Here is a 12341-nt window from a genome sequence, read left to right as displayed (position 1 = left end):
CTATTGTTAGTAAAACCATTGTATGATGATGTGTGAGGAGATTATCATTGTTCATCTGATTATGTCAAGTATTCCTTTTGCTGTATATAAGTAACCTCCAGTCTCAATAAAGCTATTCTAGATCTGGACACCCTTCATGAAGTCTTGGCTCATGTTTGGGGGGAACATTCATCTTGGAAACTGCATTCATCTCCACTATCCCCCTACCTTCTATGGTAGCGGTAATCCCCTATGCTCGGCGATTGAGGGACGGAATGAAGGCCGCAGTACCTTAACCACTGCAGGTCTTAACAACAATGATTTAAAACACAAGGCCAAGGCGACCTGTCATTGGCTACAGCAGAATAAAATGAAGGTTCTGGAGTGGCCATCTCAGTCTCCTGACCTCAATATCATTGAGCCTCTTTGGGGAGATCTCAAACGTGTAGTTCATGGAAGACAGCCCAAGAATTTACAGGAACTGGAGGCTTTTTGCCAAGAGGAATGGGCAGCTTTACCATCTGAGAAGATAAAGAGCCTCATCCAAAAATACTACAAAATACTTTAAGCTGTCATTGATGTTAAAGGGGGCAATACACAGTATTAAAGCGGAGGTTCACCCTAAAACAATTATATACCGTTACATCCAGCATACTGCTGACATCTACAGTATGCTGGTATTTTTTTTTCCGCTGTACATACCTTCTTATAGTTCTTTTCACCCGGCTTCTGGGTTCTCACTGCCCCGGGGAGTAGGCGTTCCTTTGAAGATGTGTAGATTATTGACGTGCGGGTAAGGCGCGTCACGCGTTCCGAAAATAGACGAACTGGGGCTCGGCTTTATACGGCGCCTGCGCAGTCAGCTCTACACGGCAGGCACCGTATAGCGCTGTATAGAATCGAGTCCTAGTTCGTCTGTTTTCGGAACGCATGACGCGCCTTACCCACACGTCAATCATCTACGCCTCTTCATAGGAACGCCTACTCCCCGCAGGAGTGAGAACTCGGAGCCGGGTGAAAAGAACTATAAGACGGTAAGTACTTTGAAAAAAAAAAAAAATACCAGCATACTGTAGATGTCAGCAGTATGCTGGATGTAATGGTATATAGATGATTTTTAGGGTGAACCTCCGCTTTAAGAACTAGGGTATGTAAACTTTTGATCAGGGTCATTTGGGTAGTTTCTGTTGCCATTATGATTTACAAAGAGTAAACACAGTTGATTGATAATAAATGGCTTCAGCAAAACACAAACCATGAGTGAAAGAAAAGTTTTTGTGTTTTCATTCATATTCTCTGAAAAATGAAATCATAAATTCTGCCAGGGTATGTAAACTTATGAGCACAACTGTATATGCAGGCGCTTGGCATGAAGGCCCAAATGCCGAGAGGCCGCATATGTGCGTTTAGCTGGTGTGAAGAGGTTAAGGATAAGCTGTAAAATATATATAACAATACACACCCCTTTCAACAATAGTTCCCCACAGCAACAATAGAACGCCATAATAAAGTACCACCCAAGCAACAATAGATACACCCTAGCATTAATAGACCCCTGCCAGCAACAATTGGCCCCCCCCCCCCCCCCCAGCAACAATAGATACTCCTACTGCCAGCAATAATAGACCCTCCAGCACACCTCAGCTCCCTTCCCATTACCTGCATTCAGTGCTAGAGGTACCGGTACTGCGTTCACCCGTGTTCCCGCTGAAAAAAAGCCCTGGGTCTCCCTAATATTGCTAACTACACAAAAGCATTACTACATACCAAATAGATCTCTAAAATATTTTAATAGCATTTCCATTTCTGCAACCTCATGAATGACAATTGGAAACATAATCTTTGAAAATCGATTATATTTGATTTTGGAATCGGATTGTTCATGTGTTCAATTGTAATTATTTATATTGCACATGTTTTATACTTCTATCACAGTACTTTTCTAATATTTCTCTATTGTTCTATTATCTTGGAATTAAAGAAATGACATAAAAGATCTTTTTATAATCTCTTTAAACCTAAAACTTTTTTTTAAATAATGTTGGTCAAATATCAATAGGAATAGAGAGAAAATCTGCCAATGGGGACGTCTTTTTGGTGACAATGGTCCAAGGATGGATTTTAAGTGATCTCCTCTGCCTGTTGTATTTATATAAAATAAAGTTAGGGGAAATTAAATATATTTTTGTATATTTATGGAGTTGTGTTAGTGGAATTAGTGGATGTTAAACCTCACATCATCAATATTATATTTTAGCCACATTTGAGGGAACTCAAAACATTAATATATTGCTTATAATCCAAATGTACATACCTTATCAGTACTGAGAATTGGTGAATTCCTTTAGGTAACTCATCCTTTTCATGTTTATTGATAGTAATTACTTTATCCTTTTGAGGGGTTGGCATGCTAACAATAGAAGAATAGGGGAAACAGAAAATAAGTTTGCTCAGAAAACAGAGGCAGAGTTCATGCAAATTGTGATCACCACCCATACTATCCTATTAACACCGTAACATCTCAATATTACAAGCTTGACGGCATGAAAGATTCTTCCAATTAACAATTATAATTTGTATTATTATTTTTTCATATTGCAATGTGGTGAAAAGTGACCAACACTCTAGAGTCAGGTCTAGGTCCTGATTAAAGGAAAGGCCACATGCCATAACTTAAGAAGTCAAAGTTTAGGGCAGAAGCAGACAGACCTTAGTTGATTATTCCGTCTTGTTAGTTAAGGGCCACACACAATTGCATAGAAATACATCTGTAGCACCCTCTAGTGTGTGCTACTAGCAGTGAGAGTAGGAAAAACATAGCTGGCTCTGGGTTAGACCTTAGTCATTAAATCTTAGTCAGGGTTACCAGAGGCCAGGCAGTTCTTTGGTGCTTCCTCCTGTTTCTAGAATATTGGAGAATGTTCTGGAACTAGAGGGCTGAGATTAGGAGGGGCTGCCTTGGCCCTCAGCCAAACACCACCAGGAGTGGGCCTGACAGGGGACTGGAAAATCCATAAATAGACATGGGCCATGCCAGCAGGGAAGTTGGGTGGAAGATGAAGAAGCAGTGCTGAGGAGAGGCTGTTGGTGGCCCTTAAGGGACAACTGCCAGGGAGTTTTTTTTACCTCAGGCTGGAGCTCTGGAAAGCTGGCCTGGAAGGATCCCACCACAGGACACAGTTGGAGGGATTCATGTCGGAGAGGCAGCGGGAGAGAGCAAGGAGAGACAGTGAGTAGATTAGCACGGTGCAGGGACAAGCCAAGGGGAGAGACTGTCAGCTGTAACATTGCTCTTTTAAAAATCGCGGTGTGCCAAGTCTTCATGCACCTTGCCCTGGGGAATCTCCTTGTGTGCGCGCTGGGCTGGTATTTTCTGCAGTGGTAGAACTGGGCTCAGTGTCTACAGGGAAGCAGAAGGACTGCTGTTCACTCCACATGTGCTACTTTATCCAAAAAGGAACGGGAAGTTCCTAGCCTGTAATGGGCTGTTTCTGCATTAACAGGTACTGTACATAGAGGAACAAAGGGCCAGATCCACAAACGAGATACGACGGCGTATCTACTGATACGCCGTCGTATCTCTGTTTCTAACTATGCAACTGATTCATAGAATCAGTTACGCATAGCTAGCCCTAAGATCCGACAGGTGTAATTGAATTACACTGTCGGATCTTAAGGATGCAATTCTAGGCCGGCCGCTAGGTGGCGAGGCCATTGCGGCCGGCGTAGAATATGCAAATGAAGACTTACGGCGATCCCCGAACGTCCCGAACGACCCGTCGATCTAAATCTACGTAGTTTCCGTCGGGTTACGCCGCGTAAAACTAGGGCTGAGCCCTAGTTCTCTTAAGCCATGTTAAGTATGGCCGTCGTTCCCGCATCGAAATTTAAACATCAACGTCATTTGCGTAAGACGTCCGTGAATGCCGCTGGACGCCATTTACGTTAACGTCTAAGCAAATGACGTCGGTGCGACGTCAGTTAGCGCAATGCACGTCAGGTAATTTACCCGACGGAGCATGCGCAGTACGTCCGGTGCGGGATCGCGCCTAATTTAAATGGGACTCGCCCCATTCGATTGGGCCCGCCTTGCGCCGGACGGATTTAAGTTACACCGCTGCAAATTTCCAGGTAAGTGCTTTGTGGATCGGACACTAACTTGGAAAAATTGTGGCGGTGTAACTTAAATCGGGAAAGTTAAGTTGCGCCCGGTCTACGTGGATCTGGCCCAAAGTGTGTGCAGGAGAAAGGAAGAAGAGTCTTCTTTGTAAATAGGAAGGAAGTCCTTTGTTCTGGAAGTTTCCCAGAGGGAATCCCATAATTCCCTACCCAATCAAAGTTATGGTCCTCCCGCTGTCTACATGTGCGCAATAAGTCCCAATACACTTTTAATGGACCATCTGTTGAGTGTCTCCTGGCTTGGAAGACAGCTTCATAGGGGTCTACTGGATTCTATTGTGTATGCATGGACAGTGAGACAAAGATCCAAGCTGGCAGGATAGCAAGTGGTAAACCCTGTAGCAGGTAGCAGCTATAAGAATGCAGGTAAATATACAGCTGAGTGGGGGAGGGTGTGTTTGTTAAGAATTATCAGTAGCTGAAAGTCGAAAGATTAATTTCAGGCAGGAGGTGATGATATATAAAAACATACCGAGTCTCACTGGAGGTCTGTTCTTTGTTTTCATCTTGGGCTTTCCACAGAAAATCATCAAAATCTTTGACTTTTTGTTGGAAAATATCAGCCAGAGATCTGGTTCTCTCCAAGCATTCCATCTCCTTATCTTTGGATCGCTGGTCAATGCTGGTAAGATCAACTAATAAAGAGAAAAAGAGAGATCACTGTACACAAGGGGGCTGATTTACCAAGCCTTTACTCCATGACTCATGGAGTAAAAGCAGGAGTAGCAGCCGTTTTGCCATTTACTAAAGAAATACGCTGCTAGTGCAGTGTATTTCCCTAGTTACTAATGTGCTCCGTGCGCCCAGGAGAGGGTGCATTGTGCACCAGTACAGACCTGGCGCACGGCACATTAAACTGTAAATTGCGGGGGTTTGGGCGGGAGTTTATTAGGGGGGAGGTGGGGGGATGCAGGGGAAGTGAAGTGACATGTGTTTTTAAGTGTTTGGCGGGCCGAATTGAAAGGGAAAGTGTTTTTTGAAAACAGATCCCCGTACGCTTGCACAGTGCGCCTGAACCTCGGGAGGTTCATTTGCATACTGGGCATGCGCAGAGAGAAAAGTCAGGGATTCCCGTGCGCCTTGTCAGTACGCCGTGAAAATCTTGGTAAATACCAAGCGGCGTACCCGTGAATGCGCTGCGTGACGCGGCGCACGGGAATCTCCGAGCTGTTTTCAGCCCTGAAGGGGAACTCGGCGCCAAATTTCAAACTTGAAATCGGCGCGGGTCCCCCTCCAGGGCTACATTAGGCTCTTAGGCTTGGTCCGGAACGTGAGGGGTTAAACCCGCGCCGATTCGGCGCAGGGGTCCCCCCCAGATCCAAACCAAGCCCTCATCCCAAGCATGCAGTCTGGCCCGGACAGGAATGGGGGCGGGGACGAGCGAGCGCCCCCCCCCCTGAGCCGTACCAGACCGCATGCCCTCAACATGGGGGAGTGTGTGCTGTGGGGGAGGGGGGCACTGCCCCCCCACCCCACAGCACTCTTGCCCCCATGTCGATAGGGACAAGAGCCTCTTCCCGACAACCCTTGCCATTGGTTGTCGGGGTATGCGGGCGGGGCTAATCGGAATCTGCGAGCTCCCTTTAATAAGGGGGCCCCCAGATGCCGGACCCCCACCCTATGTGAATGAGTATGGGGTACATCGTACCTCTACCCATTCACATGGGGGAAATGTAAAGTAAAATAAAACACCACACACAATAAAATATTTTATTAATCAGCTCCGGAGCCCCCCCTTTCTTCTTTAGCTCTCTTAGAAGGGGGGGTTTCTTCTCTCCCGATCTTCTGCCGGGACCCTGGGCTTCGGTGATTTCTGCCGGGGGAGGGCGCCATCCCTCGGTCCTCTCCGGAGCCTTCCGCCGGATGCCCCCACCCCATTTAAGCTCTTTTTCATTAGGGAGGGGCATCCGGACTTCGGGGTCTTCTGCCGGGGGATGGCGCCTATCCCCCGGTCTTTCCGGTGCCTTCCGCCAGGGTTCCGGTCTTCCTGGTCTTCTGCCGGGGGTGCGCCAACTCCCAGGTCTTTTCTCTGCTCCCTCTTCTGCCTGGCTCCCCCGCGGAGCCAGGGCTTTCTTCCGTCTTCTTTCTTCTCTCTTCCTTCTTCTGCCTGTCTCCTCCGGGAGCACAGGGCTTGTCTGCGCTGTCCTCTCCCTTCTCTTCCATTGGATGTTGACACGACGAGGTTCCGCGCTGACATGCCGTGTCAGCGGCGGGCATGGACTTATATAGGGCAATGCCACCATGTGACCTCAACCCATGTGACATCACATTCCCTGGGCATGATGGGAATGTGATGTCACATGGGTTGAGGTCACATGGTGGCATTGCCCTATATAAGTCCATGCCCACTGCTCAGACGGCATTCCAGCGCCGGACCTCGTCGTGTCAACATCGAATGGAAGAGAAGGGAGAAGACAGCGGAGACAAGCCCTGTGCTCCGCGGAGGAGACAGGCAGAAGCGGAAGGCATCGCAGAAGCCCGGAGAGTGGCGCCCTCCGGCGGAAGACACCGTACAAGCCCGGGACCCTCCCCCAAAGGCAGGAGCCTCCCTGGTGAAGGGGGTCCCGGTGAATTACGTCGCTGAAGACGGGGGTGGGGTGCCAGTGCACCCCCCCCCGCAGAAACCGTCGTGGAAGCCCGGGACCCTCCCCCAAAGGCAGGAGCCTCCCTGGTGAAGGGGGTCCCGGTGAATTACGTCGCTGAAGACGGGGGTGGGGTGCCAGTGCACCCCCCCCCCGCAGAAACCGTCGTGGAAGCCCGGGACCCTCCCCCAAAGGCAGGAGCCTCCCTGGTGAAGGGGGTCCCGGTGAATTACGTCGCTGAAGACGGGGGTGGGGTGCCAGTGCACCCCCCCCCGCAGAAACCGTCGTAGTAGCCCGGGACCCTCCCCCAAAGGCAGGAGCCTCACTGGTGAAGGGGGTTCCGGCAGAAGATGGCGAAGCCCGGGGCCTAATGGGGTGGTGGTGGGGGGCCCCGGCAGAAGACCCCCGGCTGACTAATAAATTAATTTATTCATGTGTGGTGTATTATTTTTTTCCATTTTTTTCCCCAGGTGAATGGGTAGGGGTACAATGTACCCCCATACTCATTCACATAGGGTGGGGGGCCGGAATCTGGGGACCCCTTTATTAAAGGGGTCTCTCAGATTCTGATAAGCCCTCCGCCCGCATACCCCGACAACCAACGGCCAGGGTTGTCGGGAAGAGGCTCTTGTCCCTATCGACATGGGGACAAGAGTGCTTTGGGTTGGGGGGGCAGTGCCCCCCTCCCCCACAGCACACACTCCCCCATGTTGAGGGCATGTGGTCTGGTATGGCTCAGGAGGGAGGGGGGCGCTCGCTCGTCCCCACCCCCATTCCTGTCTGACCAGACTGCGTGCCTGGGATAATGGCTTGGTTTGGATCTTGGGGGGGACCCCACGCTATTTTTTTTGCGCGGGTTTAACCCCTTATGTTCCAGACCAAGCCTAAGAGCCTGGTATGCACCTGGAGGGAACCCACCTTATTTTTTTTCCGGGGGTCTGGAGTTCCCCTTCATGAACAGCGATCTGTCATTTACACATGTCAGTCCCACCCCCCCCCCCCCTACAGTTAGAACACACCCAGGGAACATATTTGACCCCTCCCTCGCACCTAGTGTTAACCCCTTCCCTGCCAGTGGCATTTTTTGAGTAAGCAATGCATTTTTTACAGCACTGATCGCTAGAAAAATGCCAATGGTTCCAAAAAACTGTTCGATGTGTCCGCCATAATGTCGCAGTACCGATAAAAATCGCTGATCGCCCCAATAACTAGTTAAAACAACAACAAAAAAAAATTTGTAGACGCTATAACTTTCGCAAAAACCAAACACTAAACGCTATTTGCGATTTTTTGGAACCAAAAAGATGTAGAATACGTATCGGCCTAAACTGAGGGTTTTTTTAGTTTTTTGAATATATATTTTTGGGGATATTTATTATAGCAAAAAGTAAAAATAATTTTTACATATGTGGGCGGGACTTACGCAAGTCCCGCCCACATATATAAACATCGCTCAAACCACACATGTGAGGTATTGACGCGTGCGTTAGAGCGAGAGCAATACTTTTACCACTAGACCTTCTTTGTAACTATAAACTGGTAACCTGGAAAAAAAAGAAAAAGGTCACCTATGGGGATATTCACGGAATTCATTTTGGCCCCATTGCAGGAGTGTTTCCAATAGTAAAGCGTGACATGTAAGGTATCTATTTACTCAGTGTAACATCATCTTTCACATTATCCCCAAAAATTGGGCTCACTTTTGTGTTTTGTTAATTTTTAACCACTTGAGCCCGGACCATATTTCTGGTCAATGACCGGGCAAGTTTTTGTGATTCGGCGCGGCGTCGCTTTAACTGACAATTGCGCAGTCGTGCGACGTGGCTCCCAAACAAAATTGGCAACCTTTTTTTTCACACAAATAGATTATTAAATGTGCGTGTTTACTTCTGTCTTTAACACCTCCCCTTCAGGCTGGAAAGCATCAGATCAGGGGAAACCAAAAAAAAAAAGCTCTCATTCCATTGCAGCTTGGTTCCTACATGTGTGATGAACTGAGCATGCTCAAACACTTAGAAAAAAAATATCCTTTCTTTTTAAAAGGTGAAAAACACTCATTGGATGCTCATAGAGCGTGGTTTGGGTTAATTGCAGGTGTGCCCAATTACAAGCTCACCCAAACTAGAGACTGCAATTTGGTCATGTGATTTCAATTGCTTCATTACTAGCACTGTTATAAAAAGCTTGGATCGATCAGTCCTCAGCTGCCCTCAGAAGGGGCAGGCTGGCAGAAATGCTGTTGCTAAACACAAATGTGGTTTGTTGCATGGGTTTTGTTTTATTTTGCCAATGGTTTTGGTTTATTTTTAAATGATGTTCACTTTGATGTATTTGTCTATGTGGCCTTATTTTATGAAAAATGTGTGAAGCTATGGTTAATTAGAATTTTGAAATGTATTTTTGTTTGTTTGTCTTTTTTTGCTTTCCTTGTTTTGTTGACCAATAAAAATTACTTTAAAATTGTTAAGTTTGTCTTTTGTTACTTTTTCATGCTACATATGTTGACAGCTGCAGCTGAACTAGGTTTGGGCCTAACAAATTATGTGTGATTTTTGTCTAAGCTTCTTTCCTGGTGTGTAATCATGAAATGTTTGCCATGTTTATTCTCCCATGACTTTAAAGACAAAAACTGGTAAGTATTTTATTTATTCTGCAGTGGTCCTCAGCCCTCAAGTACCCCCGACAGGACATGTTTTGGGGATTTCTCTTATCAAGAATTGCTGTCCAGACTATTTTAAAGCACATGTGCAAGATGAAGGAAAACCTGCAAACATGGCCTGTGGGGGGGGGGGGGGTTTGCTATTGGTGGACAGGCTTGACGTGCTGATTTACAGCACTGTGCTTAAATCTAGCGCAAGGCAATCCTATTCAAATTGTGGGTGTTTGAGGGAAGCCAAGTGAGTGTTAGAACCCCTGCTTTGTGTTTTTTTATTTTTGTGTTGAGCTTTGTGTCCCTTTTCTTAAAATTGGCTTCACTTCCTGTCACACAGCTGAACAGGAAGTGAGGTTAAAACCCTACCAGTGTCATTTCTTGGGGACACCGGTCAATCTAACTAGTGTCCCCATTAAGCAAATTGCACTCCAGCACTGCTGTGTACACCCCAAATCATGGGTCTTCAAACTACGGCCCTCCAGTTGTTCAGGAACTACAATTCCCATCATGCCTAGTCATGTCTGTGAATGTCAGTGCATTACAAGGCCTCATGGGATGTGTAGTTCTACAACAGCTGGAGGGCCGTAGTTTGAGGATCCCTGCCCCAAATGATTATTTAGTTTGGGGTTTAGTAAAGGCAAAGCCACTCTGCAGTACAAGCATAGTTGCTGAAAATCAGAGAGGAAGCACTGATGGTTTTAACATCCAATCCTGTAGAAGCAAAGTTGTTTTGTTTTCTTCCTTGCTTTGCACTTGTAGGAGTGGATTTGCCTTTAGTAAATGGACCCCAAAGTCCAAGATCCCTAATAATTTGGGGTGTACACAGCAAAATGCTAGAGTGCAATTTACATAATGGGAAACTATTTAGCTTGATCTCTGTGTCCACAAGAAAATATATTAGTAAGGTTTTACCCTCACTTCCTGTTTGGCTATGTGACAGGAAGTGAATGAATTAGAAAGGGTGAAGACACCTCACAAATGTTGTCACTATCAGGGGTGCAGACATCCCCAAAAAAATGAGCAGATAATACTTATTTGCAAATTAATAATTTTTTAGTTAACATTGGGTGGGGTGCTCTAACACACACATTCCTACATATTAGCAACGCTCTATCCTGGCCTATTGGCATGGTTATATTTTCTTAGGGCTCTCAATAAAACTCTATGAAATTTGTGCTTAAACTAGAACCAGGGGCGGACTGACAACTCATGGGGCCCCTGGGCAATAGAAGATTATGGGGCCCCTCTGGCTTACAGATGACCACCACGCCAGGAGGTAGTGCAGAGGCGGGCAGCTAAAATCTTGGGATATTCACATTAAAAGCATGTCATTTTCGGACATATCAGGGACAGATCTAAAAAAAACACAGATTTTTACATACTGTCCCTGGTTTTACTGAGCCTGGCAACCCGGATGGGGCCCCCTAGTGGCATGGGGCCCTCGGGCAGTGCCCGAGTGACTCAATGGTCAGTCCGCCCCTGACAAGAACTATAATCAACAAGTTTTATTTTCTTTCATTTTGGATAGAGTGAGGGAGGGTTATAGGCCCTGTCAGTTTATTTTGTATTATCTGTGTCCAATTGGGGAGATTTGCCTTCACTTCCTGCCCCATAGCCAAACAGGAAGTGAGAGAAAAACTATGCAAATTAACCACTTCCCGCCCAGCCTATGGCCGATTTACGTCCGGGAAGTGGTTACACAATCCTGACAGGACGTCCTGCAGGATTTCATGCCGCACGCGCCTGTGGGGGCACGCAGCGCGGCGATCAGTGATGCGGGGTGTCAGTGTGACACCCTGCATCTCCGATCTCGGTAAAGAGTCTCTCACGGAGACGGAGACTCTTTACCACGTGATCAGCCGTGTCCAATCACGGCTGATCACGATGTAAACAGGAAGAGCCATCGATGGCTCTTCCTCACTCGCGTCTTACAGACGCGAGTATAGGAGAGCCGATCGGCGGCTCTCCTGACAGGGGGCGTTCGCGCTGATTGTTTATCAGCGCAGCCCCCCCTCGGATCACCACACTGGACCACCAGGGATGCCCACCCTGGACCACCAGGGTGTGCAAAAACAAAAAAAATATAGAACAAAAAAACAAAAAGCATTAAAAAATAAGAAAAAAGATGCCAATCAGTGCCCACAAATGGGCACTGACTGGGAAAATCAGTGCCACCCCACAGTGCCCATCCATGCACAGTGCCCACCTGTGCCACCCATAAGTATCCATCAGTGCCACCCATAAGTGCCGCCCATAAGTATCCATCAGTGCCACCCATAAGTGCCGCCCATCTGTGCCGCCCATGAGTGCCCATCAGTGCCGCCTATGAGTGCCCATCAGTGCCGCATAGCAGCGCCGCCAATCAATGCCACCTCATCTGTGCCGTCAGTACTACCTCATCGATGTCCATCAGTGCCATCTCATCGGGGCCCATCAGTGCCGCCATATCAGTGCCCGTAATTGAAAGAGAAAAACTTATTTACAAAAAAATTAACCTAAAAAAAGAAAGGTTTTTTTGTTTCAAAATTTGCAGTCTTTTTTTAGTTGTTGCGCAAAAAAAAAAACGCAGAGGTGATCAAATAACAACAAAAGAAAGCTCTATTTGTGGGGAAAAAAGGACGCCAATTTTGTTTGGGTACAGTGTTGTATGACCGCGCAATTGCCATTCAAAGTGCGACAGTGTGGAAAGCTGAAAATTGGCTTGGGCGGGAAGGTGCGTAAGTGCCTGGTATGGAAGTGGTTAAGGGAATCCAGTGCCCCCCCAGAACTAGTGTGTGGGTCCCCTGAAAATTACTGGGCGGGGTTATACAAAAACAGGGTGTGACCTTGACAGGAAGGGGGTGGGTCATTTTTCTATTAGGAGGTGCAGATATGTAGTCAGGCCTAGGGCAGAACCAAACCTTAATATACTACTGCATATTAGGGCTTATTTAGACCGGAACCGATTT

At 47.1% G+C, this 12341-nt stretch overlaps 1 protein-coding gene across 1 annotated transcript in view; it reads right to left on the bottom strand.

Annotated features, from left to right (window-relative positions):
* Positions 1–12341, bottom strand: part of ABCG8 (ATP binding cassette subfamily G member 8) — a 62806-nt gene that overhangs the window by 24955 nt on the left and 25510 nt on the right. Inside the window, exons 7-8 of the mRNA XM_040351537.1 lie at positions 4631–4793; positions 2294–2389 (exon numbers count right to left, since the gene is read on the bottom strand). Of these exons, the coding sequence (XP_040207471.1) occupies positions 2294–2389; positions 4631–4793 (259 nt within the window). The remainder of the gene's footprint in view (positions 1–2293; positions 2390–4630; positions 4794–12341) is intronic.

The sequence above is a fragment of the Rana temporaria genome, chromosome 4, assembly GCF_905171775.1.
Source record: "Rana temporaria chromosome 4, aRanTem1.1, whole genome shotgun sequence".
Classification (NCBI taxonomy): domain Eukaryota; kingdom Metazoa; phylum Chordata; class Amphibia; order Anura; family Ranidae; genus Rana; species Rana temporaria.
Note: the sequence above shows the minus strand (reverse complement) of the source record. Positions and strands in the feature narration are given on the sequence as shown.